Source organism: Theropithecus gelada, chromosome 8 (genome assembly GCF_003255815.1).
Source record: "Theropithecus gelada isolate Dixy chromosome 8, Tgel_1.0, whole genome shotgun sequence".
Taxonomy (NCBI): domain Eukaryota; kingdom Metazoa; phylum Chordata; class Mammalia; order Primates; family Cercopithecidae; genus Theropithecus; species Theropithecus gelada.
The window spans coordinates 7,982,453-8,002,046 of record NC_037676.1 but is presented as its reverse complement, the minus strand read 5'-3'; the positions used below and the strand labels follow the sequence as shown (position 1 = coordinate 8,002,046).

At 35.4% G+C, this 19,594-nt stretch overlaps 1 protein-coding gene across 1 annotated transcript in view; it reads right to left on the bottom strand.

Annotated features, from left to right (window-relative positions):
• The window catches only part of CSMD1 (CUB and Sushi multiple domains 1), a 2,061,182-nt gene that overhangs the window by 658,747 nt on the left and 1,382,841 nt on the right, over positions 1–19,594 (bottom strand). The window contains exon 8 of the mRNA XM_025393463.1: positions 7,273–7,360. Within this exon, the coding sequence (XP_025249248.1) occupies positions 7,273–7,360 (88 nt within the window). The remainder of the gene's footprint in view (positions 1–7,272; positions 7,361–19,594) is intronic.

Below are 19,594 nucleotides of genomic sequence, written 5' to 3'. Positions count from 1 at the left end.
CCTGTAATCCCAGCACTTTGGGAGGCCAAGGTGGGCGGATCATGAGGTCAGGAGTTTGAGACGAGCCTGGCCAATATAGTGAAACCCCGTCTCTACTAAAAATGCAAAAAAATTAGCCGGGCATGGTAGTACACACCTGTTATTCCAGCTACTCAGGAGGCTGAGGCAGGAGAATTGCTTGAATTGAGAGGTAGAGGTTGTAGTAAGCCAAGATCATGCCACTGTACTCTAGCCTGGGAGACAGAGCGAGACACTGTCTCAAAAAAAAAAAAAAAAAAAAATTGTAATGTCCAGCAGTGTGCATCATGGCCAGTGCTAGTCTACATGGATCTGTGGTGCCAATTACAACATGAGACACCCCTCACAGTGATCAATTAAAGCAAGACTGTCCTTCTGTTCAGCATATGCAACGCATGCTAAGCTGCATGACTTGGAATGCTGAGCTCAAGGGCAAATTTCAACCATACCTTGACTCCTCATTGGCTACTGTGTGAAGTCCGCAAACTACACCCACCTTTCCAGTGGTCCTGCAGAGTGGGTGTAAAAACTTTTATTATAATGATCTGTGTTACAAACTATCAAGGTCAACAGGAGCTTTGAGATCAGTAGGATTCCGGCTTAAATTCCCAGTAGGATTCCAGCTTAAATTCCCAGCTCTGACTCTGACTAGATATAGCACTTTGTTAGGTTAGCGTTCTGAATTTCAACACTTCTACTTATAAAAACAAGGAAAATTACATCTGCCTGGACATAGGCTACATATCCTGTTAGCACAGAGAGATAGATGAACAATAGATGCCAGTACACACCCATAAATTCTCAATCCCTGTCCGAGCTCCCTCCCTCAGATATTGGTATTTGAATACTTCCATCAATCTTACTCATAAATATTCAGTTGTAATGAATACACTTTGTTTTTTAGACAATGGTCTATGTTGAAAAATACTGTCAGAAAACTGTCCCCAAACTGACTTGAATTCAAATAAGCAAGCTTTGTATTTTATGCTTTATTTTCTTTAGGTATCTTATAGATAATGATAGAATTAATATTTAGATTGTCTATGGAAAAGGGATTTCTCAAGAAACCAGAATAATATTATAAATGAAACCAGAGGAGGAATATTTTACCAACCTAAAAAAGTGAACTCTTCTTAATAAAAACAACCCCAAGTTACATATTTACAAAGGCTACACTGCAAATGAGCTCATCTACCCATCTTGACCATGTTGGTTGTTAGTCTGGATTACATGATTAGTCATTAGTTTTGATTACAAGAATTTAGAAAATAAAACTGAATTACCTTTCATTAAAGAGAGTCTCAAAAGACTATTAAAAAGTATCTTCCCTCTTTTTTTTTTTTTTTTTTTGAGACAGAGTCTTGCTCTGTCCCCCAGGCTGGAGGGCAGTGGTGTGATCTCGGCTCCTGGGTTCAAGTGATTCTCCTGCCTCAGGCTCCCAAGTAGCTGGGACTACAGGTGCACACCAACATGCCCAGCTAATTTTTGTATTTTTAGTAAAGACAGGGTTTCACCATGTTGGCCAGGCTGGTCTCGAAATCCTGACCTCGTGATCCACCCACCTCAGCTTACGGCGCCCAGCCTTCCCTCCTTTTAAAACATCAACATTCACTGTGTTTTCATTTCCATTGACAGAGCAAAAACAATGATGGGAAAAACTGATGCCGATTTTGCACCAATCAAGCAACAGCACTAGGCAGTAGCAGAGAAAAGGTCCAGTGTCACTTAAGAAAGTCCTTGAGGGAGCAGGGAAAATGATTGTTTTAATAAATTGTAACCTAATGCGTCTCTGGGGCATGGTGAAGCCTGAGGGAGTTCTGGAGACACAAACATCCATGTAATTGTTTTAGTTTTGAGTTGAGCTGGCTGCTTGGTTTTCTATTGAACTCCTCTTTATTTAAAGAATGGTAGATAAACTATCACTGCTAAGATCTGAGTATTTGTCAGGTGTTTAGAAAAAGTGAATGAGTCTTTTACTTCAAGGAAAATGACTGACAAAATTTGAGCCCATGACAAAGCTAAAGTTTTCTAATTTTCATTAGAAATAAAATTGTAATTTTCATTTCTAATTTTCTAATGAAAATTAGAAACTTTTCAAAAGATTGTATCTACCATCATGAGTTTGACAGTTTTTCAATGCTTACAGATCTTTCTAATTAAATACATGGTCATATCAACAAATGTATTTTTTTAGATAATGTATAGGACAATGTATAAATATTTGAAAGAACTCGTAACTCGATGAATCACTATTTTCAAGTGACCAATGTATGAGGTACAAAATCATGCACATACAAAAAATTAATTCAGGAAAGAAGCTCAACCAATAAATTTTGATGTAAGAAAATAAAAAATGTTTATTTTCAAAACCCCATATTCAAATTGCATCTAACATTTAAGATGATATCATTTGCCAATTTTTGTTATAGTGTCAAATAATACACTTAGTTATTTAAAAAAAATTTTAAAATACTAATTTCTTTTTCAGCTATATGTAAAGCTGGATTTTTAAAAATATTTAATTAAAACAACATTGTGCAACAGATTGAATACAGAAGCACATATAACAATCCATATAAAGTATTATACACTAACAATAATTCAAAGAAAGCTAAAATGGCTATGAAAATGTAAGCCAAATGTGGTTTCAGGGTAAAAAATATTACTCATGATAAAGAAAGTCATTTCATAACATAAAAGGTATTAAACAAAAATACATGGCAATTTTAAACATTTGTGTACCTAATAACAGAGCTTCAAAATACATGAAGCAAAAACTGATAAAGCTGCAATGAGAAATAGGCAAATTCACAATTTTAATAGATGATTTAGATAAATCTCTCTCAATAACAGATTTGACAAGTGACAAGACAATTAGTAAGGATCTCAAAGCCTTGAACAACACTGTCAACCAACTTGATCTAACTGACATTTATGGAACACTTCACCCAACAACACTAAAATATGTGTTATTTTCAAGTGGTCATGGAACATTTACCATGATAGAGCGTATTCTTGCCCATAAAGCAATTATCAAAACATTTTTAAAAGTTCAGATCTTATAAAGCATAATCTCTAACCATACAGATCCTTGGAAAATGTCCAGATATGTGGAAACAAAATAGAAAACTTTTTAATAAATCATGGAACAAAAAAGTAATCAGAAGGGAAAATATAATGTAATTTAAGCTGCATGAAAATAAAAACACAGCATATCAAAATTGAAGAGATGCAGCCAAAGTGTTCCTTAGAGGAAAATTCATAGCAGTAAACACCCATATTTAGAAAGAATAAAGGTCTTAAATTACTGATCTCAGCTTCAACCTTAAGACACTAGAAAAAGAAGAACAAATGGAGCCCACAGTAAACAGAGGAAATAAATTAATAAGAGGTCAGAGCAGAAGTCAATGAAATTGAAGACAAACTAAACAATAGATAAATGTATATAAAAGTAAATTGTGGTTTTTGGAGAAGTTCAATAATGTTAACATGTTAATAGCCAGATGGACTAAGTAAGACTTTTTAAAGATTACGAATATAAGAATTTGAGCTGTGAAATTACTACTCATTTATGGGATAATAAAGAAAAATAAGAATAATTTTAAGCCAACAAATTTGGCAACTTAGATGAAATTTTAAAATTTCTTGAAAGATACACACTATCAAAGCTCACTGAAGTAGAAGTAGATAATCTACATGAGCCTGTAAGTAGGAAAGAAGTTCAACCTGTAATTTAAAACATACTTGCAAGAAAATTCCAATTCCAGGTAGCTTCCCTGGTGAATTATTCCAAACATTTAGCAATGAAATATTAACAATTATACACAAACTCTTCTATGCTATTCCAGAGGAGAGAACAGTTTTCAATTAATTTTGAGACCATTATTACTCGGACAGGAACAAAAAAAGTGTTTATAAGGAAAGACTACAGCCTATGATAACTGATAAACATACCTGTAAAAAACTAAACGTTTTAACAAGTCAAATTCAATAAACCATAAAAAGAAAAATACATCATTACAAATTAATTTTATTCCAGAATATAAGTTTATTTTTAACATTGGGAAATCAGTTAAGTCCACATATTCACAAAATATACAAACAAAAAATGGTCATCTCAATAGATGTAGAAGCAGCTTTTGAAAAAATTCCAAATTCATGTCGGATTAAAACACACACACACACACCCCCCTCAAAAAACTACAAATAGAAGGATACCTCCTCAACCTCATAGAGGGCATCTATGAAAAACCAACAAACAAGCGATGTCATAGTTATAATGAAAGCCAGAACACTTTCCACTTAAGCTCAGGAATAAAGGCAGAGATGTCTCACCATTTCTATTCAATCTTGTAAAATAGTTTCTAACCAGTGCATTTACACAAGAACAAGAAATTTAAAAAAATTCAGATTGGAAAGCAAAAATTAAAAATCCTTTTATTTGTAGATAACAAAATCACCTAGGCAGAAAGTTCTAAGAAATCTATCAAAAAAGCTACTATAACTAGCTTATCTCTGTTATGTATATATTTGTATACACATACACACCCCATAGCTGATACAAACAACATTTTACTCGTGTATTTAAGAAAAAATTTAGTCTTTCAAATCATTTTCCCAGGTGTTACAATATTTGATTGCTATTGCTACAAACATAGAGACAAATAAACAACATAATGATTTCTCAAAAAACGAGGAAAGTGACAGATTGAAATTATCTTCTGAGATAAAGTTCTACAGAAACCTTATCTATATTCCATTCCTGACGGGCCATACATCTGCACAACCTAGATTCTCGCTACCTCCACCCCAGCCAGATCAACACAGCCCTCAGAGTTAATGTACATCCCGAATTTAAACCTCTTTTCCAGAAGTAAGTCCGATCTGAGAATGAAATGGAATAAAAATTGGCTTACTCACCTAGGATATGATTAAGAGCTTCATTATTGTCCTTGTGCTAAGGAGACAATGGCCTGAATATTCACAACTTCCCTGTTAACTTTTATAGCTTAAGCATTTTCTCTGTCATTTTTTTTTTAACATGAAATGCAATTTGAAGAATTTGGTATTCTCAGATATGAGTTAATTTGTTTTGTTTTTAAAATACAGCTCTGCAAAATTGACCAAAAAAGTTTCTAGGTTTCTGGAATGACAGGATACAAGACGGGCAGTTCCCCTGATACACAAAGTACATTGATATGGAGAAGAATTTATTTGTGCCACGCACAGTTTTAGACACTGAAGATGCAAAGATAAGACACTCTCCATTCTGGAGACGCTTAAGACAGGTGAGAAAAGAGATGTGTGATAACATCGTGATGATGCACTGTTGTCAACTCTAACAAAGGGGCACAGAAGGAAAGGGAAGGGAAGCAGGAAGAAGATTTTTCCTCAACAAGAGGGACATGAAAGAGGTGACTGTTGACACAAGGAAAGAAGACATAGAATGGAAAGCCCTTGGAAGAATGTGCAATTTTATCGAGTTGCTTTGTTATTGAAAGAGATAAAATTACTGAATGACTTCAAATGATCACTATTTTATAATACGATACTGGAAACCAGCATCCTTCTTTTAGCTATGAGCTGGTGCATCCATGCACCACACTCACTGGATTGCTAATAACTCTTCACAAGCAACTCTTCCTCTGGAGAACTTCCCTGAGCCAAAGGAAGGAAGTCATTGATTGACAGGCAGGAAAGTGGGTACAAAAGGTGAGGCCTGCTTGTCAGTACAACTTGTACCCCAAAACTCCCCATGGGAACAGACTGAAGTGAGTCTCCAGTAAAAGCATCTTTCTGCTTAGCTTTTTACTCCAATTCTATTGCACTTCCTCTACTCCGCTCCTCCTGAGAGCACTTTTCCAATAAATTACTTCAATAAGAATTTTCATCTCAAGCTCTGCCTCAGAGGGACTTCAGCGAAACCACAAACTTTTTAATATATTAGTCAAGATGTGTAATAGTTAACCTATATCCATTCCAACTCTCTATTTCTTCATATCTATACTTTGTATCCTTTTCATGTAAAATAATACACCATTTTACCAACTTCATTATAGACACACTGCCATTTTTTAATTTTTCTATTCCTTTTAAAACTACCGTTGTTACTCCAATTTTATTAAATAACATTCCTTCTTCCCTCTCTAATAGTATCAGTACTTTTCTTCCATTTGTAGGCCACTTCAGTAGCCTTAGCTTTCTGAACCTTTTTTGAATTTTTTTCAAAAATGGTGACATTGTAAGAAGGAAAAACACGTATCTTGCTTCTCTTTACTATTTTATTTTACAGCTGCTTCTAAAAAAAGTATCCATCTTGTAAGATGGAAAATGTTACAATTCTTGAACTCACTGAAATAAGTGTAAAAATCTAAAGTAATAGGACTATTATCACTACTGTATTCATAATGTAGCAACAGAAAATCAGTATCATCATAATCCTAGTAAAATGATTCATATTTTCTGAATAAACTTTACTGGCTGATACTAACATTAATCATTCCTAAAGTTTTTTAATGAAATAACTATGAGGTGATAATTAAATACTTTACCTTCTATCTTTAAACATTAAAAAAATTGGAATATGAGATTTATATGGTTTGGCTGTGTCCCCACCCAAATCTCATCTTGAATTGTAGCACCCATAATCTCCACATGTTGTGGGAGGGACCAGTGAGAGGTAATTGAATCATGGGGGCAGTTACCCTCATGCTGTTCTCATGGTAGTGAGTTCTCATGAGATCTGATGGTTTTTTAAGGGGATTTTCCTCCACTTTGCTCATTCTTCTCCTTCCTGTCGCCATATGAAGAAGGATGTGTTTGCTTTCCCTTCTGTCATGATTGTAAGTTTCCTGAGACCTCCTCAGCCATGCTGAATTATAAGTCAATTAAACCTCTTTCCTTTATAAATTACCCAGTCTCTGGTATGTCCTTATTAGCAGTGTGAGAAGGGACTAATACAGAAAATTTAACAGATTATAAACAAAAAATAAACTCTCTGAAGACAAATTTTGATTATACATATTTAGAGTTAAATTTTTATTATTGGTTCCTAGAGTATAAGGTGGTGACTCTAGAGTACCTGGAATTTTTCAGTATGATATGTTTTAGAATTCTACAGATAATATAGTTGCATAATGATTGCGAAGTTTTATCTTCACCTCAAAAGAACAAAATAATTAAACTAAACTGCAAGCTGAAATTATATATGTCTTAAAAATAACATGCTTTTTCCATCACTATTGTATCTCTTACCTGAAGTCAGAACCTGCTCTTCTACCATTTTCTGGAATCCCAGGATCTGGACACATGTCAGAAACCAATGCAACACCTCCTTGGCTCACTGTCATAGAGAGAAACATTGTTAAAATGTTGTAGTTATTGAGGAAATACCCAGATAAAAAATGTATTCTAGGCATTTTCAGTTCTTGAATGATAATGACTTAAAATGTGATCTCCAAAGGAATTAAGACACCTTAAATACATTCAAATAAATGTTTATATTCTCATTGGTGAAAATCAAAGATGTGTTTTCCAGTGAAAGGATGATAATCTTTGGTTTTATTTCTCTCATTTTTAAGATGTCAAAATGTAATAAAAAATCTCATTTGTTCCTTATGTCTACTTTTACACCAGGTTACAATTAACAGCATGATGAGAAAAATAGCATTATGAGAAAAATGCATGCACTTAGAGAGAAGAAAGCCTTCACTCATTCCCATAGATGACAACAGAGATGATATTTACTAAGTTCTATACAAAAGATACTTTAAGTAACATTACATATATTTTAAACACTGAAGTATTTATCATTGAACTAAAACCCGTAATGGTTTCTTTGTTCAAGTGCACTGATTTATTTCCTGAATTTCATGAAAAACCTTTTCTCCTGTTGGGACTTGCACTACCACAGAATAATTTTTAAAGAATTCATTTGTTTATTGGATAGAGTGGCTGTCAACTCAAAATTCATTTCACCCTGTATAATTTGTCCAATCAAACTAAGGCATTTCTGTCTTACTTTTCCCAGGAATTTGCTTAGCAGAGGGCTTAGGACCCAATTCAGTAGAATGAGATGTGAGGGGAAGTCCACAGCAGTACTTCTGGGAAACACTGCAGGATGCTAATAAAGTGCATATCTATTTTACTCTGAAAACTTCTGTGTCTAGGTTTCAAATGTAGAACTATTGGTATGATTTTGCTACAATCCGAGGATGGAGACAACAGCATGTATGGAACAGAAAAGACGTGTCAACAACCTGGACCTGTTACCTTATTTTTGAGGCAGAAAATCAACCAATTTAGGAGTAATATCACAATTCTGAACATTCTGCTGTATTTATTATAGTTTATTTGCTATAGTTTAAATCCATTGCATAGTTGATTCTATTATTTGCAGCTGAAAGGTGTACATATAAATATACATTTTCTCACACATATTTTAAATGATTCCATAAGAAGAAAAGAATGTCTGGGTATATGTGGAACTCGTGGAGCATTTTATTAAAACTATGCATAAAACAACAGTAATTATAGCAAGTTTAGTTTAGTTTGTTTGTTTTGAGTCAGGGTCTAACTCTGTTGCCCAGGTGGGAGTGCAGTGGCACAATCATGGATCACTGCAGCCTCAACCTCCCAGAATCAAGCAATACTCCCACCTCAGCCTCCCTAATAGCTGGTAGCACAGGCTTGTGCCACCATGCCCAGATAATTAAAAACAAATCTTTTGTAGAGATGGAGTCTAACTATATTGCCCAGATTTGTCTCAAACCCCCGGCTCAAGTGACACTCCCACCGTAGCCTCCTAAAGTATTGGGACTGCAGACATGTGCAACCACGCCCAGTCAAAATTTATCTTTCATTGCTAAGTTAGAATAAATTTGGGTAACAATATAATCCTTCATTAAACACAAATTATATTGAACATATTATGTGGTTTCATTCTTAGTAAGTACTTCACTATTCCAAATGGATTAAGATATTTTTTAGGTATTTTTATTTCTTTTTTAAAATAAGTTTTTTAAATAACATCTAAACATTATTTTGCTGCATGATGTGAGAATTACATTGAATTCCAAAATTTTATTTTCTAAATGTTTAATTTTCTCAATATTATATCAAAATAATCCAGCAAGTTTGGTGATAGCATCAGTAGACAGTGAGACAGAAAGCTCCAGACCCGTATTTCCCCATGGAAACACCAAAGAAACGACTACCAAAAGACGAAAATAATTTTATTGGAGCTCTAAATAACAGTAAAACATCTATAACAACGAAGCAAATACCCAGTGAGAAAAAAAATATTCGAAATAGGACTATATTTCATGATGTTTTACTCTCCCTTGTTTCATACCATGACTTGTATGGCACAGTGCAGTTGAGAGGAAGCGGCCTGATGACCAGTTTCCTCTCTGGGGATGGAGAAGCAGAGGGAAAGTGGTTGGCAGCACGATGGTCTCTCTGTGGGCTGCCTGAGAGACTGAGCTCTGTCTTTCCTGATTTGCAGGTCAGATGAGGAAGGGCAGCATAATTGGCATCTCTGGCTAGAAGCCATGAGAGGCTGTCACAAGCACTGCTGTATAGAAAACTGCAGCAAAATTGCAAACCCATGGGTACCTTGTAGTAAGGGATTCCAGGCAGAGGAACACAATAGAACACATATATAAGGCCCCAATGAGAAGATGAGATGAGATTCTCTGGAATATTATTATGTTTAAAAGCAGCTGGGGAAAAAATAACAAAAACACAACAAAAGGTACACACAAACCCAGACAGGACATGCGCCCCCCAAAAACCTGAAAACACCTCAAGTCTTCAGTCCAGATTGGTCTCAAGGCTCAGAGGCCCACTAATTAGCGAACATTTTCTACTATATTCTGCAAAGATTGAGGGCGGTAGTTAATTCTTTTCAAATGCTTATTTTTTAACAAAAATCACAAGGCATACAAAGAAACAGGGAAGCAGGTCATTCAAAGGGTCAAAATAAATCTCCAGATACAGTCACGGAAAAAACACATGCATTAGACTTACTAGACAATGAATTTACAACAATGATTACGGATATGAATTTAAATTAATGAATATGAACTTTCCAAATTTGAGGAAAGACAATAGATATACAAATTCTAGGAGCTTAATGAACTCCTAGTAGGATAAACATAAAGAGACCCACAGCAAGACACATAATAATCAAACTGTTAAGAGCCAAAGAAAAAGAGAGAATCTTAAAAGCAGAAAGAGAAAAGCAAGTCCTTATAAACAAGGGATCCATAATAAGACTATCAACAGATTTCTCCGCAGACATTTCACAGGTTAGAAAGCAAATGGATAGCCTGGGTGCAGTGGCTCACACTTGTCATTCCAGCACTTTGGGAGGCTGAGGTGGGTGAATCACTTGAGGTCAGGAATTCAAGACTGGCCTGGCCAACATGGTGAAACCCCATTTCTACTAAAAATACAAAAATTGGCCAGGCATGATGGCAGGCACCTGTAATCCCAGCTACTTGGGAGGCTGAGACAAGAGAATAGCTTGATCCTGGGAGGCAGAGGTTGCAGTGAGCTGAGATTGCACCCCTGCACTCTAGGCTGGGCAACAGAGCAAGTATCCATCTGAAAAAAAGAAAAGAAAAAGAAAAAGAAAAGAAAAGAGAAAAGAAAAGAAAGTAATGGATAATACATTTAATTGCTGAAAAAATGTCAACTAAGAATTCTACNAAGAAAGTAATGGATAATACATTTAATTGCTGAAAAAATGTCAACTAAGAATTCTACATCTAGGAAAACTATCCTTCCAAAATGAAAAGGAAATTAAGACATTCCCAGACAATCAAAATATGAGTGAGTTTATTACCAATATATGTTTCCTACAAGAAAGTCCTTCAATTTGAAATGAAACAGCACTACACAGTCACTTGAAGACTCAAGTAAAGAAAGGGTCCCTAGTACAGGTAAATACATGAAAATATATATTAAAAAATTATAGTAAGTTTGACTTAAAACCCCCATTTTCATTTTCTACAACATTTAAAGATAAATGCATAAAATAATTATGCATTTATGCTAATAGTTACATTATATATAAAGATGTAATTTATGACAACAATAGCATAAAGGGAGCAGACTGGTAAGGATTGAAGTTTTTGTATCCGATTGAAGTTAAATTGGTGTCAATTTAAGATACTGCCATCATTGTAGGAGGTTATATGTAATCTCCATGGAAACCATAAAGAAAATATTTATAGAACATGTAAAAAAGAAATGAGGAGAGGATCACCATATGACACTACAAAAAGATCAACTAAACATAGAGGATAATAGTAATGGGTCAAATGAGGGACAAAAATGCTGAAAGACATATGAAAATTGAATAACAGCAAAATGGTAAAAGTAAGAGCTACCCTTTAAATAATTATTTTAAATATAAATGGATTTAACTCCCTGTTTGAGGCTGAATTATGTCCCTCCTCCCCACAAAGAGTTATACATTGAAGTTCTAACCACCAGTACCTCACAAAGGACTGTATTTGGAGATAGAGACTTTGAAGACATAATTAACTTAAAATGTCATCCTTAAGGTGAGCCCTAATCCAACATGACTGGTGCCCTTCTAAGAAGGGGAAGTTAGGACATGAACACATAGAGGAAAGTTCATGTGAAGACACAGGAAGAAGACAGCCCATCCACAAGTCAAGGAGAGAGGGCTTAGAAGAAACCAACACTGCCCAAACCTTGATCTCAGACTTCTACCCTCTAGGATTGTGGTAAAGTGAATTTCTGTTGTTTAAGCCACTCAGTGAGTAGTGTAGTACCGTTTTTATGGGAGCCCTGGAAAAAGAATCACTCCCAAACCAAAGACATAGGTTGGCAGGACGTGTTGAATAGTAAGTTAATAAATAACAGGATCCAAGTGTATGTTGCCCACAAGAGACTCACTTTAGGCATAAGGACACACAGAGGTTAAAAACGAAGAATAATCAAAGTCAGAGAGCCAGAAAGTAGAATGATGGTTTTGCCAGGGGCTGGGGCAAAGGGAAGGAGAAGAAGAAATATAAGGTGTTATTGTGTAAAGTATTTCAGCAGAGTATGATGAAAATTTGGGAGATGAATAGTGGTGATGGATGTCCAACAGCATCAATATATTTAAAGCCATAGAACTGTATGAATTTTCTTTTTTCTTTTTTACTTTTTTTTTCATTTTTTGAGACAGAATCTTGTTCTGTTGCCCAGGCTGGAATGCAGTGGCACAATCATGGCTCACTGCAGCCTCAATCTTCCATGCTCCAGTGATCTTCCCAAACAGCTGCAACTACAGGCACATGCTGCCACTCCCTGCTAATGTTTATTATTATTATTATTATTATTATTATTATTATTATTATTATTTTGTAGAAAAAGGGTTTCACCACATTGCCCAGTCTGGTCTCAAACTCCTGGGCTCAAACAATTCTCCCACCTCAACCTCCCAAAGTGCTGGGATTACAGTGAGTTATCATGTCCAGCCAGAAGTGTATGCTTATAATGGTTAAAACCAGCAAGTATGATGTTACTTCTACCTTATGTCTCTCTCTCTTTCCTTTTGCGTGTGTGTGTAATTTTTTTTTTTTTTTTGAGACGGAGTCTCACTCTGTCACCCAGGCTGGAGTGCAATGGCCGGATCTCAGCTCACTGCAAGCTCTGCCTTCCCGGTTCCTGCCATTGTCCTGCCTCAGCCTCCCGAGTAGCTGGGACTACAGGTGCCGCTACCACGCCCGGCTAGTTTTTTGTATTTTTAGTAGAGACTGGGTTTCACCGTGTTTGCCAGGATGGTCTCGATCTCCTGACCTCGTGATCCGCCCGCCTCGGCCTCCCAAAGTGCTGGAATTACAGGTTGAGCCACTGCGCCCAGTTGTGTGTGTGTATTTCTATCATTCTGATCCTCTATTACTTTTTTCTGCAACCCCAGGTTTTCGTCTGTACTACGTGCTGGGGTACAGTTCTCAGTCAGTAAGCAGTGGTCTACTACTGGCTCTCTAAAGTTTATCTCCTAAACATATTTAGTTTCAATAGTTTCAAACTCTAATGCAGAATGTTATTTCTGCCATGTTCATTCTTCCTGCCATCACTAGCTAGATGTCTTCTTTACTCCCTCAAGCAAAATCATTATTGCTGTGGCAAATTAAAACCGCTTCATCAAGATGAATGGCTATCCTTGATGTTTGTCAGACATAATAGACTCTAGCTTGGTAGTTATTGCCCTTTTCCACAATACCCAAACTGGCTGAAAATACAACACCAAGGCTTACGAAGGCCCACTTGCATTTCTCCTTTTCAATTTTTTCTCACAAGGAATAGTAGTTAAAAGAAATGCGAGAAATTGGAGCTACCTGCCCAAGTTGGACAAAAGCATTCCGGATCTTTTTAAAGATAATGCCAAAGTCACTTACTAAAGAAAGGTGACTTAGTCGGAATTCTATGACAGCGCAAAATGAATTAGACAAGCCTGAATGGATTGCAGATGGTAGAAGCTAACAAAAAGTGATTAGAGATTAAATGTAAAATATGGGTGATTTTCTGAAACAGAGGGAGTTGTTTTGTGTGATAAAGAGTCAGAAAAGGTATGCTGACACACGATATGTGCGAGGAAACAACAGCTCCATAAATCCCAACTACCTATTCCGTCCGCACCGTGAGTCCTTGATTCATCTAGATATAAAAGCTTCCAGGTTAGAAAGAGTGATGAATCCACTTCCAGCGGAATCCTCAGTACCTCAGAGAAACATTTTCAAAGAGAGGAATTACTGGGCTTCATATCACTTTAACTCTAATTTTGTTGAGTTATATCTCTTCAGATCTCATAGAACACATGATATAGATAGTAATAAATATGTTAAATGTAAGTCAAAACCTTGCAGTGAAAAATCAAAGCTGAAAATATCAATAGATGGGTTGATTACACACTATTAATACTAAAGAAAGATATAAAATTATGGAAGTGAATGATCAGATATAAATTAGACAGTTTGTAAAAGAGTTTCAATGAATTTGATTTTAAAAGTGTAAATTATATATTTTTTTAAATGACTTTTTCAAAGCATGTTGATTTACAATACCTCATTAGATCTGCACAAAACCTTGTGACTCTGGAGGGCAGTAAAGAAAATTCTTCTTCATCAAATTACCCTGCCGTTTGGGGACATGCCATATAAGTATCAATTAAAACTCAACATGAATTTCTTTGTATCAAACTATACAGGTAGATCAGGTGCCATCGTGAATAAAGCAAGTGTCTGAAAAGAAGTATAAGCAACTACTTCTGTGACAAAGGTTAGAAACAAATAAATTACTGGAGATAAGATTTATATGAGTTAATAATCAGAAATAATTACAAATGAAGTGCTGAGAAGAATGACAATCATATAAAATTAAACTTATATGTTTGCTAGAAACTCTTAGTATCATTTCCGTATGTTTTGAAATTTAATCCATATAATCAGTCTATGAATTGTTAATATTAAACCCATTTTACAGGAAGGAAAACTGAAGCCAGAGTTAAGAATGAGCTGACTCCAGGGCTTGGCTCATGCCTGTAATCCTAGCACTTTGGCAGGCCGAGGCGGGTGGATCACCTGACGTCAGGAGTTCAAGACCAGCCTGAACAACATGGAGAAACCCCATCTCTACTAAAAATAAAAATAAAAAAAAATTAGCTGGGCATGGTGGTGTGCATCTGTAATCCCAGCTACTTGGGAGGCTGAGGCAGGAGAATCGCTTGAACCCGGGAGGCGGAGGTTGCAGTGAGCTGAGATCGCGCAATTGCACTCCAGCCTGCGTGACAAAGCAAAACTCAAAAAAAAAAAAAAAAAAGAGTGCCTTTCTGTACTCTGGCCATAATTACCTTATGAGACGTTACGCGTTGAAGGGCTTCGTAAACTAGAGAGACACTTTTAGTTTAATAAAAACTTTTTTATTTCTTAAAAGTTGCATTCCTTCCATAAAATTTAGTTAATAATAAAAATACACTGAGCATGCAAAAGAAAAGTGAAGAGGTGTTTTCATTTATATTCCCAACCAAACGTACACATGGGAAGCCATATGGTTTGAACCATGAGGCTTTAGTCCAAACCATCTGGTAGTGATTTTCCTTCAGCTAAGAGGAAAAAAAGGCTTTCCACAGAGAATATAATCCACCTTTAGAGAACTAGAGCCATAAATTGGCTTGAATGTTAAATCTCTATGTAAGGTGCCATTTTGAGTTAAACGTTGATTTATATTTGGGATAAACAAACCAATATAAGAGCCATTTAGATAAATTCACACTTTTTAGCATGAAGGCACTTACGATTTATTATTATTGTATATTTTCATTGTTGCTACTTGTTTCTTCAGAGATGTACGGATGTATTTCAGTTGGATCGGTTTTGAGACAAACTTTAACCACTTAAGCCTTCAGAGAGGTGACATGTTTTTAGCAGCATAACCATCACAAAGGTGGTTATACAGAACATATTCTCATTGAACTTTTTAGTACAGTCTCCCCACTCTATTGATGAGCTTTGGATGAGTTGACAGCCCACTCTAGGATATGTGTTTGAGGGACACTATAGACTTCAGACCTTCCTGCTATACTCGGTTTGAAATGTCAACACTGACAGCTTTTTCCTTCAGCATTTTATAGACTCAGTATTAGCTCATTGAATTGAAAAGTAATAGCTCCATTTTAATATATTTCGCCTCTTTGATCTGCAGGAGGTCTGTATCTCAGCAAGAATGAAACTTTGTCATGTCACACCCTTCTTCAAAACCTAATAACTTGATTAGATGACAATTTCAACAATAAGAAAATGTTACCATTGTAATCATCTATTTCTTATAGCTATAAGAGGATAATTTTGACTTACAGCACCTATGGAGATATTTCTCCATGCATAACAGATTTTTTTTTTTTTTTTGCTGTTTTTACAGAATATTTGTACAGTCTCTAGCAGTAGTTGGTTTTTCTCTCATAGTAGTAAACAGATATTTACAAGTTCTATAAAAATATGTAAAATAAGAATTGTTGACACTTGGAGGATAAAGTCTTATTATCAGAGCAATGTGAGAAGTTTTAAATGAACAGTTCACACGGAAATAAGTTGCTCAGCACATATTGCTTGTATATGTATTGTTTTAGATCTCATATTAGTGGATCTCCAACTGGACACGAAGCTTCCAACGCTGAGTGAGAGGCAAGGGCTGGATTTTCCAGGTGTTTAATTTATCACATTGCCAGATTTTTTGGTCTGGCCCCCCTTTCCTCTCCCACTACACACCTTAATGTGTTGACTTTTAAAACACAAGTGGTTGATCACCTGTTATCATGATTCATATGCCCCAATTTTACCCATGTTCACTGGTCTCTAATTCAACTGCCATGGTCTTAAATCAAGCTCTCTTTTAGTTTATAGAAATTTATTTTTTAAAAATACATTTCAGCTTCTAATACTATGTCCTAAAATATAAAACTGATAAACTAAAAAAAAAATAATGACTCTATCGTACACAAAAATAAAACGATTTGGCATTCGGAACCTTCAGTCATTCCAACATTATTCTTACTACTCCCTGCAGATATCCTATGGTCTCAGTAGTTTTGAACACTGCAGATTCTTACACTGTCTTTATTTATTTTTAGCATTGTCTCCCCTAGATTATTTTTCTATCAGAGGGAAAACAAGTAGATTTTTCATAAGGGCCCAGATATTAAGAATTATCTTTCTAACTGATATATCACGGAAGCAGCAAATGTTCAAAGAGGAAATATTTTCCTTATAAAGCTTCAAATTAAACCAAGATGTTTATTTACTATATGAATAACATAAAAAATAAGAATATTCTAGTATAAAATCAGTGTAAATGACCTTAACAAAATTAATGGCACTGAACGTTTTGTCAGAGCCTGGAGAATCGTCCTCATCACCATCTGTCTGATTCCACGTGATGCTCTGAGATGTTCCTGGGAATGTATATTGGCAGCACCAAAGAGAGACATCTCTGTGCCTCCCGCTGGCTCCTGCAAATGCAGGATGACCGTCACCTGGGGAGAGCACCAGCCTAGCTGGAGGACTGAAGGCCTGTCATTTCTGCTTTTGTCTCCTTTTGCACATTTAAGAACTCTAGACTTAAGACTCAGAAACAGTTTTGGGGGCTCACTCAAAGATATCTTGCAGGATGCTCAGTTTTTCCTGGTCTTCTCACAGTGAAAGCAGCATTTGACTAGGCCAGTTTATAGCACTTTGCATAGAATCTAAAATTCAGGCCAGCAACTTAAAAATGGGGAAAAAAATGGGAAAAAAATCTGGAAGTCATTATCTAATTTATTTTAGAAACATATATATAGTTATAGTTAAACATAATTAAATATTTAGGTAAAATATAATAATTAAACCTTAAAGTTTATATTTGTCATTCCCTAGATGTAGAAGACCATGAGATATGATCTGAATGATGAGTGTCCACAGAAAGTTTCTTTTTGATAATAGTTCATTAGTGATTTCAGGATCTTGTAAGTACATTCCAATACAGTGAATATAGATAAGTATGTATTATGTAATTTATGGATTTTTTTTATTACTTTTACATATATTACCTATGTATTCAGAATAAGAGAATAATGTCATTAAAACTTTAAGAGTATATATGTTAAATATAATTTATATATTCAAGTAAATATATACAATAAGTATATTTATATAAATATATAAGTATTAATAAATCAATATGATTTAATGTTAAATGCTTTATTAAATATTCATGTTAAGGCTTTATTAAATATTCATATCATAGATGGTTTTAAATACACAGTTATACAGTGTTTAGTATTTGTTTACCATAGTACAATATATCAGAGGAAATAAGTTCAAACATTTCCTTAAGAGTTTCTGCATTATTTAAAGAGCAGAAATAGTAAATTATTTGGTTGAGAATTTCTGTGATACACACAGTTTAACATTGTAATTAACATATCAATAACTCCATTTGATGTATTCACTCAAAAATTTAATTCTCTTGGAATATCTGCAGTGCTATTTCACTCTATATACTATTCAGATATTTTGCAGATGTAAAATGGAGAAAGAGAACTGAGTTTGAGATTGCGATAAAAACCTTCTGTGCAGCTGTTGATGCCCGCTTTGAAAACACCTAGCTGGGAGACACTTGGGAGAAGTAAAATTGACCACGTGATGCTGTAATATGTGCGTAAGATTTCAATTTCACAGATCACAAATTATTAAGTTATATTTCCTTAAAGAAATCATGGCATAAATCATAGACATTAACATCCACTGAGAAGACTACGTAGGTTAAAGGCGTGCTATTATTTTTATTGACATAAGCTCACCTGACTATATTAGATTGCTTTTAGTATGTTCCTAATCATAGCAAATTATGTACAGGTATCTGTAAATGTGGAAAAGGTAACAATCTAATGTTATATTCTATATGTTCTTACAAAAATGTGTAAACTTTAATGTATATAAGGAACTATGAGATATTAATAATAAAAACAGGAAGGGTGATCATCTATGTGACATTTTATGGTAAGCACGCTTTTATGTGTTACATAATTTAAGTGTCACAAAATCTTTACGAGGGAATTATTACTTTGCTTGTTTAAGAAATGAGAAAAGTGAGGGTTGGAATCTGCGCCAGCACATCTTGTTTATTTAGCTGATAAATATACTAAGGTATCTGATTTCAAAGCCCACACTGTTCTTTATACATTAATTCATTGTTTTCACTTTTGACCTTTAGGAGAGCTTTCAGGAGATAATGCTCATTTAGTGACCACAGGTTGAAAAGAAAACTGAAAAGTACTTCACACTCCGTTGATGTTTGAACTTACATTATATATCTAATACGAATTCCTGTGTAAAATATTCAAAAGGGCAATGTAATAAAAAGCAGATTACAAAACACAATGTGGTATAAATGTAATTCTATTTTTTTTAAATAAAATAAACATAGAAAAAAACTGGCAGCGTTGCCGGACATACTGTCTTCACCTTTGTTGACGTGTAAATCCCCCCATGGTTACTGAATCTCTACCATGGCAACAACATGGTTGTACTTTTATTTTTTTTTTAATTTGTGTTATAATAATGCTCTACAATGAGAATAGGTTCTTTCTTTAAAGAGAAAAACAATCATAAAAACCCAGCAGAGGTTCCAGCCCATGCACACTTCTCTGGAACCATCCCTGCCTGCCCACACCTGCCACGGATGGCCTTACGCCCCTTCCTTGTTCACCACAGCACAGGCAGTCATGAGGACTTGGCCCAAATTGGGCAAGGCTTCCATTAACCTTAACTCATGAATTTGAATTATTTTAAAAAATCGTCTGGGTCCTTCAGGTTTCCTTCTTGGAGAACTTTAGCTATGATGCACACAGTAATATGAAGCCCTTAGTGATGAAAGCCATGGCTGGGCGGATGCCACCGGGTTGACGGCAGCCACTGGGCCTCATGGCAAGTGTAGGGGGAGGAAGAGGGAGTGTCTCAGAGGGAGGCAGCTCCTGCAGAGGGGAGGACATGGGCATCCTCACAGGTGCCCCGAGAGGGGG